We start from the raw sequence: 20,868 nt of genomic DNA on the forward strand, positions 1-20,868 counted from the left end.
ATCAAAAGCTAGAATTTCAAAAAAAATGTTAAAAGTTACTTAAAAAACCTACTTAAAAAACTTTTTTATCGGATAGTCAAATGAATTTTTTAACTAGTAAAAAAATAAAAATTAACTAAAATATCTTACCAAAAATAATCTTAGTATTTTTAATCTTGATCATCCATGTGTATAATTATAAGAACTATATTCCTCTCCCTTCTTTTGTTTTTAATCTAACTGTTGAATATGACTTATATGTTAGAATCATTAAATTACAAGAATTATTCTTAGTCCAAATACATTAGTAATTTGTACCAAAATATTTTGGAAATAAAAACCATTATTCTTAAGTATATCAAGTCAACAATTTTTTTTTATAAAATCTCAAAACTATTTGATAATTCATTAAATGATTTTTTAATTAGTATCTTAATAATAGTCACTAGTAACCTTCTAGTTCTCTTATTCTTTCTTATATGACTTTAAAATTTTCAGATTTAAAAAGCGTGTTTAAATTTGTTAATAGTTTTGAATTTATAAAATTTTAAAGTTATTCTTATAGAAAAAGTATTCTTAGCAAATAAGCATAATTTAATATTTCACATATATATATATATATATATATATATATATATATATATATATATATATAATAAAAAGTTATTTGTGTGTGTGTGTTTTTTGTATAATGATCGAGTATCCGTGCATCTACTTCATTTTCAACCCCTAGCTACCAATAAAGACTTGTCATCCTTAATTTTGTGAAAAGAAATGGTGACATTTGGTAAGTGGATGACGCATAACAGAACATTAAGTCTTTTTTTATGATATGGTATGAAATATTCATAAATTTTGATGGTGATTAATTTTGATCGAAAAATCTGATTAATCATTTTTCAATCATTTTTTTATCTGAACATTAATTAAAAAATTCAAACTCATTATCTACTCAGGTCAACTACCATTTCTTTACAATAATATATATTTTTTAGATATAAAAGTGTGTCACTTATTTATTTTTGGAGATATATAAAATGTGCCAGATCCTTTGTTTTGTTTTATATTAAAAATGCATATGTAAAATAAAACTCATATTCCTAGGATCCTAGGAATAACATTGGACTACCTTAAAAAAAAATAGCATTGGACAGCTGTAAAAAACACACACACATTGGACTAACACGTCTCTTTTAAAAAAAAAAACATAGGACTAACGCATACATAGAAATATATATTTGAATCTCCTCCTATCAGTGTTAGGAAGTATGAAGTATATTCCTTATCCTTATTTAAAAATATATCCGTGACACATTTTCGGTTTTTTTACCAAAGTACACACTCTCTCTATTCTTTTCCCAAAATACACTACTTTGAGTATTTATTCCCAAAGTACACCTGTTTGGGCAAACTTCAGGGAAGTCGGGTTCTCACACCCCGACTTCCGTTCTTCTATTTTTTTTTTTATAAAAAAGTTTTTATATTATTAAAATTAAATATTATATTATATAAAATTATTTTTAAATAATTTGAAAATTAGTTATTTATTAAATTAATTTATGTAATATTATTTTATAATTTAATTTTGTTATTAAGAAAATGATATTATTAAATTTAAGTGTTTTTGTTATATTATTTAAATTATTTAAGATATTTTTTTGGTGAATATATGTTTTAAAATTTAAATTTTGTATAATAATATATTTATTTTATTAAATATTTATTTTGTATAATAATCTGAATTTTAAAATTTTTAATTTAACTATTTTACTAAATATAATTAGTTTGTTTATGTTTTTAGATTTAATTAAAAATGATAAAACTAAAGCTTTTAACAATTTATTTATATAAGAACATTATACTACGTCATCAATAAAATATTTAAACAATGACATTTGTCTAAGGAAAAACTAAGATGAGGATACATTAGGACAATTATTTCTGCTATGACCATGTTGCCGACAAAGTCCACATTTTTTTCTACTTGCTCGTTCATTTTTGTCTTCGTCCATCTCAGTAGGAATGCGAGTTGAAACGGGACGACCCTTTACAGTCCTCTTTCTCCTTGGATCAGGACCCCACTGATCTCCTTCATATTCTTGCCACATTGATTTGTGTGGCAATAAACCAAAGGAGTTGTCGTAGATGTGCAAAATGTGTTGTAAAGTGAATATCATCGGCACATAGGTCATGGGATCAACATTGACAGATTTACAGGCAGCCATGACGTGAGAACACGGTAAATGTTTAGCCTGAAATTCACCACAATCACACTTTTGGGATTGTAACATTACTCTAAACCTTCCAGGTGGTCTGGGTGTTTCAAGTGGGGATTGAGTCTCGGTTATAATAAAAGTGTGATTGTGTCTGTCGAATTCATTTACAATGTGTGTATTAGATTCTTGTTGACCACTATTGATTGCATCGAAGACGACTTCAGAATACTGTGAGCCGGAGTTGATCATTGTCTGAGTTTGTCGACCTCTATTAGCAAAGAGTTGTGCGGTCTTGAAATAGGTCTCCTCAACCAATGATGACACCGGCAAATGTCTTGTGTTTTTGAACATGGAATTAACAGACTCCGACAAATTGGTAGTCATATGTCCCCAACGCTTCCCCTCATCAAAGCATTGTACCCATTTTTGTTTGGGTAATTGATCAAGCCATTCAGCTGCACTTGGCTTATTCGCACGAATATCCCCAAGATGTCGCCAGTGCATCTTCTCTGTGTATGCGTACCCTGTAAATATTTAATCAATGTATTATGTTATAAAATTTGATTGAAAGAAAATTATAACGAATAAATAAAATAGATTCTCACCAGCCAACATAAGTGGTTTCTTTAAATGTTTGCAGTTTGAGTTACCACGAAGAAAGTTTTGTGCAATGTGGCGCAGGCAAAAGAAATGGGATGTGTCCTGGACCCATAAGTTACTTGGGTTGTTGTAGGCACTTATAATTGAGGGGTGTCGGTCTGAAATAAGAGAAATGTTAATTTGCAGAGTAACATGTCTTCTCAAATTCTTTAGAAAAAACCCCCAAGCTGAAGTTGTCTCCCCTTCTACAATGGCATAGGCAATCGGGAAGATATGGTTAGCTCCATCTTGTGCGGTAGCTATCAACAGTGTGCCAGTATACTTTCCGTAAAGCCATGTACCGTCTACTTGTACAATGGGTTTGCAATATGCAAAACCATTAATGCATGGACCAAATGACCAAAAGACACGTTTAAACAATCTTTTGCCCGGTACTATTTCTCCCCCCTCATACAAGGATTCTGTTTGAGCAGCGACCACAGTCCCGGGAACACAAGATTGCAAAGCTCCGAAAAGTTTTGGCAGTTTGGCATATGATTCTTCCCAGTTTCCATGAATCATCTCCAATGCTTTTTGCTTTGCTAACCATGTCTTCTTGTAGGATGGGGTATAATTCATGAACGTTTTAATCTCTGCAATCAATGTCTTGATGGAGACAGTTGGGTTTGTTTTGACAATTGGTTGGATGATCTGTGCTATGACGTGTTTGTCGAGTTGGCGATGATCTTGTGTAAGCATCGGCACGAGACAAGTGTGATGACCTCTGATACTCTTGATAATCCATTTGTTATGCCTCTTTGAATTGCATGCGCCCAAGCTCCATGTACAACCATTTTCATGTAACTTGCAGACGAAGTGTAGCCTTCTTTGGTCAGAGTAAATTGTTCTGCAATCAAAATGATTTCTGATGTTGTATTCTTTGATTGCTCGAATACATTGTGATTTGTCATCGAAGGTCATGCCAACCTCGAGTACATCGACTGATGGTTGTACATTGTGTTGCTGATGAACAAAATGGGGTCGATCAATATAGTGTGGTAGGTGGTCAAAGTTCAAGTCTACTGGACACCTAGGTTGCTGATATTGCAACGGAGGTGACGGAGGTGTCGTTGGTCTGCCAACACCCTCGTCATCGGTTTGGTCATCACTTTGGTCATCGCTTTGTTGATTGATATGATCAAAGAATTGTTGATCCTCATCCTCAGTAAAATCATCCATGTTTTCATGATGAAATCGTATAATAGGATCTTCGTTAGCAATGGGATGTTCATCTCGGTTTGATGTTTGCGTTTGTGGTAGTTGTGAAGGTGGCGTAAAGGGGGATGAAGGATGGTTTTGTTGGTCAAAGGAGGTTTGTTGGCCATGAAAAAAGGAATCATTCTCGGATAATATTTGTGTGTATGAAGTATAAATGTCAAAGGGGTCTTGTGATTCAAGGTTGTTGTATGAAGATACTGGATTATTGAGGTCTATGTTGTTGTACGGTAACTGTTGTGGAGGCGGTAGTTGTAGTTGTGGACATGAGGGTTGTGGAGACGATGGTTGTGGTTGAGAAATAAGCTCAGTAACAGCATAGAATTCGGCAGAATTCAATTGTGGATTTTGGATAATTGTTTCCATCGCGCCTCTAAGATCATCATTGTCGAATAGTTGAGCCGAAATAAAACGTGTCTGACCGAGATGAATTGAAATAGGGACACAAAATAACAATTGAGCAACTTGTTCAGTTGCTCGAGTAGGAAGACGATTGTTAATTTTTCGAATGAATTGTGTAAACGTAATAGAACGACTGGCGTAAAAAAATATTGGGGTCGTACATTGGTACGTCGATCCTTGAACTGGATCGTCTACAATGTGACCACTGTGGTAAATGAGGGTCGGAATTTCTTTAGGTGGAGCCATGGTGGTGCTTATGGGATATGAGTGGAAATGGTGTGAGAGTTACAAATCGAGTTTTGTTTTGTGAGAAAATTGTTGTGTATGATATGTTGTTGGGAAGTGGAACATACCACGTCAAGGTGAGTTTTTGGGTTACTCCTTTACTGGAACTAATCCAATAAGATTTAGCATTCCTTCGGGATGTGGCATGGAGAAACTCAAGGATTTAATCAAACAAGTTACACCTACAGGGGTTCCCCCTAATGGAATTCACGGATCACAATTGGTTAGACGATTATCCTTTCGACAACCAGGTCATTCTAAGTATTCCGAAAATTTGATTGAATATGACATAACAGAATTGAAAAATGATGAAGACGTGCTAAAAGTGTTAGCACAATCCAACTATTGGAAACGATTCTGCACAATAGAAATTTTGGCTATTTTTAGCAAACCAGTAATCTAAATAGAAGAAGACATGTATTCTGTACAACATATTTCATATCCTCATTAGTTTTGCTATGTTTGCATTGTAAGTGTAATTTTTAATATGTTTCATTATTGTCGAGTATCATTTCAGTTACTGTAATTTGAGTATTTTGTCTATGACTGATTTGTCATATATTTTTTTGCGGTGTTTTTCTTACTGTATTTTAATACTACTAACTAATTTTATTATTTTTTAATTACAAGAACATACAAAAATTAACAAAACATAAATTTAACTACACAATTACATATAACATAAATAAAAAATTATACTCTAATTTTATCCAATTTTTATATTTTTCTTTATATGTATATTTCTCTTTACAAAAAATTATAAAATAATATTACATAAATTAATTTAATAAATAAATAATTTTCAAATCAATTAAAAATAATTTTATATAATATAATTAAATTAAAAATTTTAAAATTCAGATTATTATACAAAATAAATATTTACTAAAATAAATATATTATTATACAAAATTCAAATTTTAAAACATATATTCACCAAAAAATATCTTAAATAATTTAAATAATATAACAAAAACACTTAAATTTAATAATATCATTTTCTTAATAACAAAATTAAATTATAAAATAATATTACATAAATTAATTTAATAAATAACTAATTTTCAAATTATTTAAAAATAATTTTATATAGTATAATATTTAATTTTAATAATATAAAAACTTTTTTATATAAAAAAAAAAGAAGAACGGAAGTCGGGGTGTGAGAACCCGACTTCCCTGAAGTTTGCCCAAACAGGTGTACTTTGGGAATAAATACCCAAAGTAGTGTATTTTGGGAAAAGAATAGAGAGAGAGAGTGTGTACTTTGGTAAAAAAAACCCACATTTTCCAACGTTTATCGGAACGCAATAATCAATGCTCCTAATACATGTTTATAAGATTTTATTTTTTTTTTACTATTTTATTAACAATCTTAGTTGGAGCTACAAAAAGATAATGTTATTTCGTCCTATTAGTTTTTACTATTTTATGAAGAAAGTATTAAGCAAAAAATTAAATATTAAATATATAAAAAACAAAATGTATTTAATATATATATCATAAAAATAGAAATATAATAAAAGAATGTTGCATTTAAATTTAAAATTATTTTATACAAAATATTAAAATTGTGCTGCCCCACTTTCACCGCCCCACGCTCTATATAATTTTAATTGTTAATTGAAATTAATATTTAATAATTTTCTTATATATTATACTTCTATAGATTGTTTATTATGATTTTAATCAGTAATTTTTTATCATTTAAATAAATTTTGGTTTCAATAAATATGAATTTTTTATTTTAGTTTTTAAAATATTTTTTTTATTTTAGTCCATGTTGTCAATAACTTGACAAATCAGATAATAATATAATAAGTAATAACGACATTAGTAGTCCATCAAGATTCTGATAATATGTTAAACTCTTTTTTATAAATTATATTTTTTAATTTTTGTTTAATCAAAATAGTTGATGGTATCAAATTAATTGATGAAATATTAAAAATATAATTTATAAAAAATACAAATGATTGACCTTAGACTCTTTGATAATGTGGTAAGTTGATAAATTGATAAACATTATTACATCATCGATTATTAAAAAGAATTAATAACAATCAATCATGTATCACCCAAAAATTAATTGAAATCACGACCATATTAAATCAACTAAAAGTTTCTACATTGGAGGAGGATATATGTTGCATTTAGCTCAAGCTAATTTTACTTGGAAAAGTGAAATTGGAACACAATGAGTTAGCTGCCTTAGTGTAACTCCCCAAAAGCCATATTGTAATTCACTTCACTTATCTTACTAATAAAATTATTCCGGGGAGTCCCCTTTCATTATCTAAGCTAGATCAATATATAATTAATTACGAATGTGCTTGTCTTATATGGCCATATGAAGGTATTATGTTAACTAAAACGGATCTGTGTCGTGGTATGAAGTACTCTCTCATTTAAGAATGAGACTCAAATTTGTAATATAGGAATATGAGTTTAGAACTGGTTAAATTTTATTTAACTAATAATATGTTTGGCACTTTACTGAAAATGTGGATCTAAAGAACAAATGTGACCTACTTTCGATATTGGATTCAAATAAACGCAAGTTTGAGACTTAAGGTCACATTTGATATACCCTTTTCTTCCTTCTGCTTTTGATACACCTTCGTTGTAGACTTTTATTCAAGGGTGTTTATTCGTTGCAAATTTTTATTCGTTCAGCCTGATAAAGCTTCGCTACAATCATTATGTCATATTTTCTTATACACCTCATCTACTTGATTTATATATCAACGAATGAAGGCAAAAGAACATGTGGTCTCAAATTAATAATTCTTAAAGAGAACGCAGTGTATATGATTTATTTGAATAAACTTCTATATAAGACTATAAATACCTATAAGACAAGAACATGGGTTGTTCTTAAAGTAGTTTAGTTTCTATTGGAATCTTATTTGTTCTTGTGTTCTGTATTATTTGTGCTTAAAGCAATTTAGTTTCTAGCTATTTATTTTTAAGTTATTAATGTGTGTGTGTGCATGGACACGGGTGTGTTTATATATCAATATCACAGACTTTTGTAAAAAAAATAAAAAAAATCAAAGATAGTGACAAGATATGTTATAGAGAAAGTTAGCATACAAAACACAAAATTGAGAACTTCTGCCTACTATGCAGAGAAAGTACAAAAAGAGAAGATAAGATAATACTTTATCAGAATATATGACTAAATATATGCATTTTAATGCGTTCTATAGAAGAAAATAGCTAGGCGTAATTTAAAATAATTTTCAAAAAATATTTCTTATGAATGCATATTTTTACATTTTTCTTAGTATTTATAAAAAAATAATAATTTCTAAATTTTAAGACTATTCTTATATAAAAATTATTCTTAGTGAATAAGCATGACATATTATTAGAAATTAAGAAGAGTTGAAAATCAATAGTGTTATATAATTGATGAATAATATTGTCTTTCAATATATGATCAGGTGTTTAATTTTTATGCCTAGAATGCATCAAATATAAAATAAAACTCGTCCGATTGTAATTCGCCACAAGGATTAACATAAAGACTAAACACAAGACACAAGAATATGTTTGAATTTCATATCAGGCTTACGAATCCTCATTTAAAAATACAAACGTGATAAGGTAAGACAACTTCCAACGTTTAACGGAACACAATAAACAACAAAAAGTTTTTTTTTAGCCAAATTAAAATAGCCATTACATAAGCACAAGACTATTAAGGAATAATGAATGTTAATCAGGCCCTAAGAATATTAATTAAGAAATTTAAAGAAAAAACATTTTTTTAATTCTTTTATGATTTTTATATAATTTTTTTTAACCAGTATCCTAAGGATTGTGATTAACAATGCCCTTTGAGAACATTACAATTCATTCACCTACTGCACATATTCCTCCTTTACATGCAGCAAGTTATATCAGGTGTCTCGTTTAAAACAACAATAAGTATTAACATAGTGTGTTCAACAGCAAAAAGCACTAAGATAGTGCCACCCCAACTAATAAAATTGTGCTGTTCCTCTCCGACGCTGATCTCTTAATTTATTATATTTTTTTCTTTGAGGGAGATCCAAGGTCACTAAGCTAAAACACTAGTACAAGAGAAATTAAGAGCCACTACATCTTGTCATAATAAAGGGATATCACAAAGGTGGAGAGAAGTCAAGCAATGAATTGAAGACCATGCAGAAACGACTGTGTATCCACGTTGCCTTATCTAAAACGTATGATTTTAATTAATGATTGTAACAATTCAGCTATATAGTATATGACAAGATACCTCCATATAATTAAGAGCATGCTTGATTTTCACTCTAACTTGTTGTGCATAATTTTTGAGATTAAATTCAATGATTCACCACCACAAATTAAACATAAAAGAAACGTGGAGATACTTTTGCAAATATAATTTTGCCACCAATATTCGTTTGCAACGAATATCCAAGTTTGTACCATATGGCTAATTAATGGGCAGAAAATTTGAACTGCAGAAAGAATTAATACGTCATATCTCAACCATAGACACATGAGCCATCAACATTGCATTTGATCTAAGATCCCAAACGCACAACAACGGGTGGAATGGTACCAAACTTCAAAGCAATTATTTATTGGATTAAGTATTCACAAATGTAAATAATTAATTATTCAATCCGTAAATATAATCATTCATCAACAGAAGTTTTTAAAATAATATCCCTCGTGTTTTTGTAATCAAAGTCAAGTTACAGTAACATGCATGCAGTTGACAACTAAATCATTTGCTTGTGCATATAAGGATTTACTGTTCCTTGTGTTGCACCTAAGCTATTCCTTCATACAAACGCAAAAAGTGGCACGACCATAACGCAAAGTGACATCAACAGCACGAAGCTCGAGAAAAAATGTGTTGGCTGTTGATGTTATATACATGGATTTTAATTGTTTTGTTGACTAATATGGTGCAGGTTTTGCAAGACCAATATGAAACTGAAAGTATTGCTCAGCATGGAGTTGAATTGCTGTATGCAACTATGACAAAGATATTTAGTTCATTGCAAGAAGCATACAAAGGTCAATTTTGCTAGGCTAAAATAATTGCTGTTTGATTTTAAATGAAAGCCTAACAATATTGGTCATTAATGATTTGGTTTAATATAGAATACCTAGTAAAAAAAAACTAGCAAAGTCTTAGCTGATGAAGTAGGAAAAAGGGTGTTTAAAAAACACACATTGCGGAATAAAAGAATCTATTTTGTATTTAAATTATATTATAAACAGATCACATATTAAAAAAATGTACTTGTTGATGAGCTCTTGAAGCATAAAAATTTTTCAACAGTGTCAAAACTCTACGTGTATCCACAACTGACTTCTATTTGTCAATAACTTTGACATGTGAAAAAATAAGAATAGAGAAGTGATATTGAGATTATTTCAACGTCCAGCTTAAGGCTCTATTTATAACACGCTAAGGATATCAAATTTTTAACCAAATCAAAATTATTATTGATAATATCTCTTTTTTATGTTATATTATTTATTGTTACCTTTTATTGCTAACCATTTAGCAATTAAAATTGAAATAATAATTGACCAAGTCAAATTTGTATCTAGCCGTTTTTTCAACCCAAATTCCAAATACAAAATCATACATGTTTATTTCTCTTCTTTCACCAAATCTTTCATATTATTTATATTTTCAGTGCTAGAAAAATATAATAATATTATACCTTTTGAAATCAATTAATCATTTGATCATATTAAATTCTCTAATTTAATTAATCATCAAATATTAAAATAATTTTTTTAACAGAGATTAAAACACTCGTTTGTATGTGACCCCGTAGGTTCAATACTAAGTCGGTAATATATAAATCAAATTAATATACTAATCAAGATAGGCGTCTAGCAACACTCCTTAACGTCCGGATAGCATGAAGTAGCATTTTACTTTCAAAAACCATTAGAAGAGTAGTGTAATAATTTTTTCCAGCTTCACAGCTCTGGGTTAACTCTAGAGTATGGTATCAGTGTGAAACCTTTTTAAGTTAACTCATAATGATTTAAGAAACTCATTTTTTCTTTCATTTAAATTTTCTTATCTGGATATAATTTTATTCATAGAGCTCAAACTCATTACCAAGAGTTGATGGATTCCTTCTTGATTAATCATTAATTCTACATGTATTTAATCATATCCAATATTTATTCAACAAGTGCTCTAAAGCATTAGGTATCCGGAATCAAAATACAACAAATAACCTGTTAATTACTATGACAATCTCAAGTCAAAGAAAACTATTATACCTTTTCTTGAGAATTGTCTATTGACAGTTTATGGTAAATTTTAACCATTAGAAAATTTCAATTGAGTCAGTTCAATGATCACATCAACATGTGATTCATCTATATATGCAAATTAATAAATGAGATCTATTAATATTTATCCAATAAATATTATCATATATATATTAATCTATCCGGATTGTTAATATCCTATTTACAATAATCCTATGATCAAGAACGGTTTAGATTAAAATTAGAACAAACTTGTTTCTCATTATCATAATCTCTATTATAATAACAATTTTTAATTTTAATCAAGGACATTATCAAATGGAACATTTAATCAAATAGTGAAATATGACAATGAAAATAAAATAATATTTTATTATTAAAATTAGAATTGATTACATGATAACTTAGATCGTAGGCATACAAATTTATTCCCAACAATCTTCCGCTTGCCTAGAGTCAATCATTCATGAACTTCATTCCTAATTCCTATTTGTGCTTGTCAAACTCTTTTATGCCAAGCGCCTTGGTGAAGGGATCTGCTGCATTCTCCTTTCCATCTACCTTTTCAATTTTAACGTCACCACATTCTATTATCTCTCTAATCAAGTGATACCTTCGCAAAATATGTTTGGACTTCTGGTGTGATCTTGGCTCCTTTGCTTGAGCAATAGCCCCATTATTGTCACACAATAATGGGACCGACTCTTCTAATGAAGGAACCACACCAAGTTCAAATATGAACTTTTTCATTCAAACAACTTCTTTAACGGCTTCACTTGCCGTTATATATTCTGCTTTAGTAGTTGAATATGCTATCGTAGCTTGCTTGAAACTTTTCCAACTTACTGCACCACCATTTAAAGTGAAAACATATCCTGAAATGGATTTGCTATCATCTTTGTCTGATGCAAAGCTTGCATCAGTATAACCCTTCAGTTTCAATTCAGAGTCTCCATAAATGAGGAATTGGTCTTTAGTTCTTCTTAAGTACTTGAGTATGGTCTTAACCACTTTCCAATGTTCCTCACTAGGGTTTGCTTGATATCGACTAGTTACATCTAGTGCATAAGCGACATCAGGACATGTACAAGTCATGGTGTACATGATAGCTCCTACTGCACTAGCATATGGTACTCTACTCATGTGTTCTCTTTCTTCAGGAGTTGTTGGACAATTCTCCCTACTAGGAGTAATTCCAACACCTACAGGCAAATAGCCTTGTTTGGAATTATCCATGTTATATCTCTTTAAGATAGTAGCAGTGTACATAGATTAGGAGAGTTCAAGCAACCTTTTAGATCTATCTCTGTAAATCTTTATACCTAGAATATAGACTGCTTCTTCCAAATCCTTCATGGAGAATTGTTCTGATAGCCAAATCTCTGTGCCTTGCAATGTTGGTATGTCATTTCCAATTAGTAATATGTCATCTACATTTCCAATTAGTAATATGTCATTTCCATCTCATGTTCTTGAGTTATGTTATCATTGGTGACTTGAGTCTTATCAAGTTCAATTTCTTTACCATGGTTTCCTTCTACAAGAAACTCTCTTTCTAAAAAGGTTGCTCCTCTTGCCACAAACACTTTATGGCTAGAAGGTTGGTAGAAATAATATCCCATTGTTTCTTTAGGATAACCAATGAATCTACACTTATCAGACCTTGCATCAAGTTTATCTGTTTGCAATCTTTCAACATAAGCAGGGCAACCCCAGACCTTGATGTGTTTAAGACTTGGTTTCTTTCCTTTCCATATCTCATATGGAGTTGTAGAGACTGCTTTTGTAGGAACTTTATTTAGCAAGTAGGTTGTTGCTTCTAAAGCATATCCCCATAAGTTTAATGGAAGATCGGTGAACCCCATCATGGATCTAACCATATCTAGTAAGGTTCAATTTCTTCTTTCAGATACACCATTGTGTTGTGGTGTTCCCGGAGGTGTCCACTGAGAGAGAATCTCATTCTCCTTTAGATAGTCAATAAAGTTATCACTAAGATATTCTCCTCCTCTATCAGATTTAAGCATTTTGATACTCTTACCAGTTTACTTTTCAACTTCACTGTGAAATCTTTTAAACATTTCAAATGATTCAGATTTATGTTTCATAAGATACAAAAATTCATATCTAGACATATCATCAGTGAAGGTGATAAAATAAGAATATCCTCCTTTGGCTTGAATCCCACAAACATCTATATGAATTAGTCCCAATAACTTAGAAGCTCTTTCTCCACTCCCAATAAATGGAGATTTAGTCATTTTTCCTTTGAGACAAGATTCACAAGTTTCATATGATTCATAATCATAATTATCAAGGTAACCTTCCTTGTGCAACTTGTTAATTCTTTTCTCGCCAATGTGACCTAGCCTACAATGACAAAGATATGTTTTATTTACTTGATTATCTCTTTTTCTTTTGAAACTAGAAGAAACATACATAATCGAGTTATGATTCACATGGAGTAAGACATAAATGTCGCGTTGGAGATAACCATTCATATATAAATCATCATCATGATAAATTGAGCAAATGTCATTATTAAAGATATTGTGAAAATCTTGCTTGTCCAACATGGAAATTGAAATAATGTTTGAAACAAATTTTGGAACATAATAACAATCTTTTAATACTAGTACTTTGCCAATAGGCATTGATCCTAAAGCTAAGGCAGCAACATTTGCTCCATTCCCTACTTGTAGATTTATTTCTCCTTTCTTCAACCATCTAGTTATTTGTAGTCCCTTGTTTCTTGTTTTTCAAAGAATCAAGATACTTCTTGCAATTTCTCTTTCAGTGAACTTTCTCCTTACAAAAGAAACATTCAGCATCAGTTTGGTCAATCTTGTTCCTTTTGTTCTTGGGTTTGGTCATACCAACCTTAGGTCCAAGATTCTTCCTTTTTGGTACTTTGCCTTTCATCTTGGAGCTCTTGCCAACTACCATGACAGTTCCTGTCTTCTTCCTAGAAGCAATTTGATTCTCATAATCAATTAGCAGATTAAGCATCTCATGCAAGTCACAACTCATCTTATTCATGTTGAAATTCATAATAAATTGTGAAAATGAATCAGAAAGTGATTACAGAATCAAATCTTGAGAAAGCTCTTTCCCAAGAATGCACCTCAACTTCTCAAGTTGTTCTATGAGATCAATCATCTTAAGAACATAGGGTCCAACCTTTTTCATTTGCAACAAGTGAGGATCTAAACAGGGCCTTAGATAACTGAAATCTAGTCGTCCTGCTTTGACCATCGTACATTTTCTTAAGATGTTCAACGATCTCATATGGGTCCATGTCTTGATGTTGTCTCTGGAGTTCTGAACTCATTGATGCCAAAATAATGCACTTAGCAGTAAGGCACTCATCTAGGTACTTTTGAAAAACCTTGGTTGCTTCAGCATCACTCAGATCAGGTGCTTATATGGGAGGCTTATCAATAGTGTCAATAAGCTTCTCATGCATGAGAACAATTCTCAAGTTGCGGTACCAATCATCATAATTGACTTCGACTAGTTTTCCAGATTCAAGAATACCACGAAGTGATAGAGAAAACATATTGTTGATTAAGCACACAACAAAATATAGTTATGTTAGAGCATAATTTTTCAAACCTTTTAAAAAAAATAAAAATATTTATGATATTTCCACTAATTACAATAATAACATAGTAATGTAAGAAATACTTATTTCTTTTAAGTGGATCACATAAAGCCTCTTAAAAAACTGTGAGCGAGCCACTTGGTTATCAAGTCGTTTCTCATACACATTCTAAGACAATGTATCACATACATTTTCAAATCAAAATAAAAAATATCATATCACATAAGTTCTTGGTTGTCAGGTCAATCTTATTGATATCAATAAATTAATTTTAATACTTTCCTAGGTTGTCTAGGCCCTCAGTATATAATGAATTTCAAAAACATGCATCTTATGCGAGAAAAAAATAATTATTAATTATAAGTCTCTTGTTCGTCAGATCGTTCCTTATTATTAATCATTAAAAAAATTACATCATATGTCTCAAATTTTTTTCTTTCTATAAGTCCCCTGATAATCAGGTCGTTTCTTATGATTAAACAATTTAATATGTAAGATAAATCAGATGACAAACCTATTTATCATTTAGATATATAACAATTATATAATTACGCACATAGCATATAAAAAAAATTTCTCTTAAATAATTGAACGAGATACGGTGCTTGAAGCGCATACCTCTTTGATATCACATATCCTAATGCAGCGTCTTTCCATTAAATTAATATCCAGAAATTTGAAAATAAAAGAATTAATAACAAATTGCTCAAAATTGAAGGAAAGGCTTAATCTTTTAAAAGGAATCCAAATAAAATAAAAAATTTATATTCTCCTTTATATAAAAATACCAACGTATATGATATGGAACACTTACAGCAAATCAAGCACCGTATTAACAACCAATTGCAAACTTCCACCGATTCAAAACAACATCCATGTAACCAGATTACAAATTGCACAAAAAAATTAATTTGATTTGACCATGTAATCATGCAATCATAACAGGCAACATTATGTCTAAGTAAATAAAAATTGAAACTTTTTTCAAATTTTTGTTAAATATAATTTAAATACAAAAGAACCAGGCTCTGATACCAATTGTAGGAAAAAGGGTGTTCAAAAAACATACATTACGGAGTAAAAAGATCTATTTTATATTTAAATTATATTATAAACAAATGACATATTAAAAAATTGTACCTGTTGATGAGCTCTTCAAATATAAATTCTTTAATAGTGTGAAAACTCTACTTGTATCCACACCAAGACTCACCTCTATTCCTTAACAACAACTTTGACAAGTGAACAAATAAGAATAGAGAAGTGATATTGGGATTATTTCAACATGCAGTCTAAGACTTTATTTATAGCACGTTAAGGATACCAAATTTCTAATCAAATCAAAATCATGATTGATAGTATCCCTTTTTTATGTTATATTATTTCTTGTTACCTTTTATTGCTAACCATTTGACAATTAAAATTGAAATAATAATTGACCAAGTCAAACTTGTATCTAGCCGTCTTTTCAACCCAAATTTCAAATACGAAATCATACATGTTTGTTTCTCTTCTTTCACCAAATCTTTCATATTATTTATATTTTTAGTGTTAACAAAAATATAATAATATTTCACCTTTTGAAATCAATTAATCATTTGATCATATTAAATTCTCTAATTTAATTAATCATCAAATATTAAAATAATTTCTTTAACAGAGATTAGAACACTCGTTTATGTGTGACCCTGTAGGTTCAATACTAAGCCGATAATATATTAATCAAATTAATATACTAATCAAGGTAGGCGTCTAGCAACACTCCTTAATGTCCGGATAGCATGAAGTAACATTTTACTTTCAAGAACCATTAGGAGAGTAGTGTAATAATTTCTTCTATCTTTATAACTCTGGGTTAACTCTAGAGTATGGTATTACTGTCAAACCCTTTTGAGTTAACTCACAATGACTTAAGAAACTCATTTCTTCCTTCATTTAATTTTCCTAGCCAGGATATAATTTTATTCATAGAGCTCAAACTCATTACCAAGAGTTGATGGATTCCTTCTTGATTAATCATTAATTCTACATGTATTTAATCATATTCAATATTCATTCAACAAGTGCTCTAAAACATTAGGTGTCCGAAATCAAAATATAACAAATAACATGTTAATTACTATGACAATCTCAAGTCAAAGAAAGCTATTATATCTCTTCTTGAGAATTTTCTATTGGCAGTTTATGGTAAATTTTAACTATCAGAAAATTTCAATTGAGTCAGTTCAATGATCACATCAACATGTGACTCATCTATATATGCAAATTAATAAATGAGATCTATTAATATTTATCCAATAAATACTATCACTTATATATTAATCTATCCGGATTATTGGTATCCTATTTACAATAATCCTATGATCAAGAACGGCTTAGATTAAAATTAGAATAAACTTGTTTTTTATTATCATAATCTCTATTATAATAACAAGTCTTTAATTTTAATCAAGGACATTATCAAATGGATCCTTTAATCAAATAGTGAAATATGACAACGAAAATAAAATAATACTTTATTATTAAAATTAGAATTAAGTACATGATGACTTTAACCATTGGCGTACAAATTTATTCCCAACAAATCATTCATTCTTCAAATTATATCGGATGTCAACTGTATTGATCTAAAAAACTCATCTTTTTTTAACCTCTTAATGATCAATGACGGAGCAGGTCAAATTGTTGGAATTATATACTGTCATGTGGCCACTACTCAAGAGTCGGACAAGAAGTTTGATGTGATCTTTTCTCCTCATCATTCGTATGCTCGCTGGCTGGCAGAAACAAATGTAGTGAATGCAACATTGCCAGAAGTGGTGCTGGTAAGGACAACCCTTGCTTGGGTAACAGGAATTATATTGCTCATTTCAACCCTTAGGGGTAAGTATTAGTGAAATAATGATACTAGTTAATAGTAATATTATAATATAAAAACTTCGTACCCCATTGCCCAGAGGCTCTTCGCTATGCGAAGGTATGGGGGAGGGATGTTGTACGCAGCCTTACCCTTGCATATGCAAAGAGGCTATTTCCGAATTCGAACCCATGACCAACAAGTCACCAAGGCACAATTTTACCACTGCACCAGGACTAGCCCTCATTAGTAATATTATAATATATTAGATAAAAATGGAAATTCAAAAAAGAATCTCCTTTTCTGTATGGTTTAAAATCTGTCATTAAGGCCTAGCCAAATATTGAAAGACAATCTTTATTTTGATTAGAGCAGGGGCAGGGTAGTAACCTTTCTTAGCAACTACTTGAAAAGGATTGAAATCCTAATGTTAGTTTCTTGTAGTATTTAAATGATTCTTTTGTTTGGACGATGGGTGCAAGTATCAGAAAAAGTGTTAGTTTCTTATTGGATAATTCTTCTCTCTATGAAGAGTCAAGGATAATCATGCATTAGGTACTTTAGGATCCGTCATTTGGAGAATGATGCTATGGTGGATAGGTAATGTTGAGATTGATGCCTCTAATCTGTGTGCATGATTCTGTTATTGTTATAGCTTTTGTTACTTGTGTTTAATGGACCGGTGTAGCCAATTACTATATTCATAATGAGGTATTGGAAACTAGTCCAATCAGGATTTAGGTAATGTTTTGCTTGAACCATACTGTGATCGTGGAGATAGAACCTTCCCGCATTGATTTTATTCTCTTGTATTCATAATTTGTGATATTTGCAATGGTTGTTTATTGATGAAGTACATTTTCTGTTTATGCTCCTCTCCAGGAGGTCTTTGGTCTAGTAATTTTCTTAATAAGTGATGCTATCTGCTAAACAGGTTGGCTGTGGAGCTGGAAATACTATCTTTCCTGTCATATCATCAAATCCAAATGCTTTTGTTTATACGTGTGATTGCTCACCACGAGCTATTGAGTTGGTTAAGGTTGGAAGTCTCCTTTTTGTAAACTCTGTCCAATCATCATCTGTTGTATGAGCTTGTATAGTGACCTGACTTGGCTGTGTGTTTTTTGATTCAATCTTGATATTGTTAGAATGTAAGTGAGTAAGATTTAAGAAGTCCTGCATTGGGTAGGAACAAACAATTTGATTTGATCCACATATAAGTAAGATTTAAATAATGAATTTGTACTGCCTATCTATTATAGTGTTATGTTTCATTTCAACAAGTGTCATGATTTGATCCACACATAAGTGAACTGGTTTTCATTTCAAGAAGTGTCATGTTTCACATTATGAGGATGGAACCTCTTAATTTTAGATTATTTTGGAATTTGGTGGTTCCTTTTTTAAATGTAAATTTATTATCTTTATTGTGTTACCGTGAGTTTTTGTTTGAATGCGTTGCCGAGCTGAAGTTATAGACGTGAAGCTTGCATGATACATACAAAAAATAGTGAAATACACTCGTCCTTTTTAACGTTTTAAGAAACAATAATGAGATAAAATAATGCTATGTTTGGATTGGTGATAGAGGGTGGAATGGAGAGGGATTGAGTGAAAGGCAAAGTTGTTCAATTATCCATTCCGTTCCATTGCTTAATCCCAATTTTCTTCTCCCAAATTGGGGAACACTTGATGGAACAAATTTTGGATCATAAAGTAACTATTTTGTTTTTGGAAATATTTTTTTGGTATAATCAAGAGGTATCCCCCTCCCACTCGATCAGTCCATTTTTTGAATAAAATAGTACATTTAGTTGTCACTCTGCCCAAATCGGAAATTGAATCTCAAACCTTGGTTAAGGACCCAAGTGCCAACAACTTTTGGTCATTTTTGGATATTTTAACCAAGTCATCAGTCTTTAAGGATAATAAATTAATAATATAATATATTTAAGAGAAGGATAATGTGATTAAAAAGTTATAACACATTCAGTTTTGTCATTTTTTTCGACCAATGGAATTTATTCCCTTATTGTAAAATATCCATAAAAAGTATTTGACATTTTTAATCCATTTCATTCCAGTCTATCTCACTCCATTACATTTTGATTTATTTAGCAAGAGAGTGTAGTTCAGTTGGTTGAACGTGTGAATGTTGTAAATCTCTTGGTATTGTGTTTTTAATTCCTCACGGATAAAAAAATTTCTGATTCTTTTCATTCTCTGCGACTAATCCAAACATAACCTAAGTGCACTCATGTGAAAATTGACGTATTAATGGAAAAATGTTTTTTTTAAGAAATGATATCTTTTTTTTAATATATAATTCAAGATAAACCACTCCAATCATGTGTTAAATAAGAGTTTTTCAAAGTTAATATCTTTCCAGAAGAGGCACTTTTTCCTGTTGTTTGTTTTAAAGGTTCTCATAGTCAACATAATGATGGGAGTTGTTGGGGCTGTTCTTGGATTGGATATTTCAGCGTGTACATTGTTTCTAAGGTAGTGTTTGCCAAACTGACTGAAAGTAACAGAACATTCTGTTCTGTTCTGTTTGGTTTCACTCTTTTTTAATGGAACCAAAATGTAACTTTTGCAATGAGTTTTGGGATGTTCAATTTTTAAAATGTACTAAACATAGAACATAATCTACTTGTTCTGTTCTGCTGTGTCTTATCATGTTTAGCAGACATTTGAATGAACAAGTTTTTAGTGGAGACATCATTCCTTTTTTGTTTATTTTTCTCTTATTTTATTCCTGTTCGGTGAAGATCAGTACCTGTTACTTCATGAGTTTCTAATCTAAAACTGTCCCATTGGGGAGCGCTTGGTTTAAACAATGCCAACCTCTTCACAATTATTTTTTTTTGTTGTAAATTTCTATCTTAACAATCTTATTCCAAAACCTTCATGTAAAGTCTAAGGTGAAGACCTGTTATTTACTATGTGAAGCTTATAAGCTTTAGATATGAGGTCTATATTGCTTGAATTTTTTTTCGTACGAAACATGGTCCTTTACTCTGTTTTTCTGATTAGAATTATAACACTTCAGATCTTCTATTTGATTACTTGGCTCAAAGATATCTGTCATCTCATTCATGGCAACTAGTAAGTGAAACACATATATTTTCCCTATATGTTCAATCTGTACCTTTTACCAAGTTTATCTCATACATTTCTGTTGTTTAATGTCTCTATTACTTTATACTCTTCTTTGGTGAAATCATTTTTACTTTTTAAATTAATATTGAATGACTATGGGCTTCCTGCAGGACTTCAGTTTGAAAATAATTGTGAAGTTGGAACCTTCTCTAAACTTACCAATGCCTACTGTTTGGTTGTCATTGGAAGTTCTGAAAACTTCTACAGGTTTTCATAGTGAAAATATATCCTCAGATGGA

At 30.5% G+C, this 20,868-nt stretch overlaps 1 protein-coding gene across 1 annotated transcript; it reads right to left on the bottom strand.

Annotated features, from left to right (window-relative positions):
• Positions 1–1,832: 1,832 nt before the first annotated feature.
• On the bottom strand, positions 1,833–4,763 carry LOC106794611 (uncharacterized). The gene is made up of 2 exons (XM_014762198.2): positions 2,801–4,763; positions 1,833–2,719 (listed from the first exon to the last, which is right to left on the bottom strand). Exons 1-2 carry the CDS (start codon positions 4,695–4,697, stop codon positions 1,890–1,892), a joined length of 2,727 nt encoding a protein of 908 aa, XP_014617684.1. The 5' UTR covers positions 4,698–4,763; the 3' UTR covers positions 1,833–1,889.
• Between the last annotated feature and the right edge of the window lie 16,105 nt (positions 4,764–20,868).

Source organism: Glycine max, chromosome 9 (genome assembly GCF_000004515.6).
Source record: "Glycine max cultivar Williams 82 chromosome 9, Glycine_max_v4.0, whole genome shotgun sequence".
NCBI lineage: Eukaryota > Viridiplantae > Streptophyta > Magnoliopsida > Fabales > Fabaceae > Glycine > Glycine max.

Bases quoted from the DNA above. Each gene is read 5' to 3' on its own strand.
- LOC106794611 (XM_014762198.2), bottom strand. From the start codon at position 4,697: ATGGCTCCACCTAAAGAAATTCCGACCCTCATTTACCACAGTGGTCAC. The intron at 2,720-2,800 runs GTGAGAATCTAT...AAATATTTACAG, and splicing joins GAAACCACTTATGTTGGCTG to GGTACGCATACACAGAGAAG.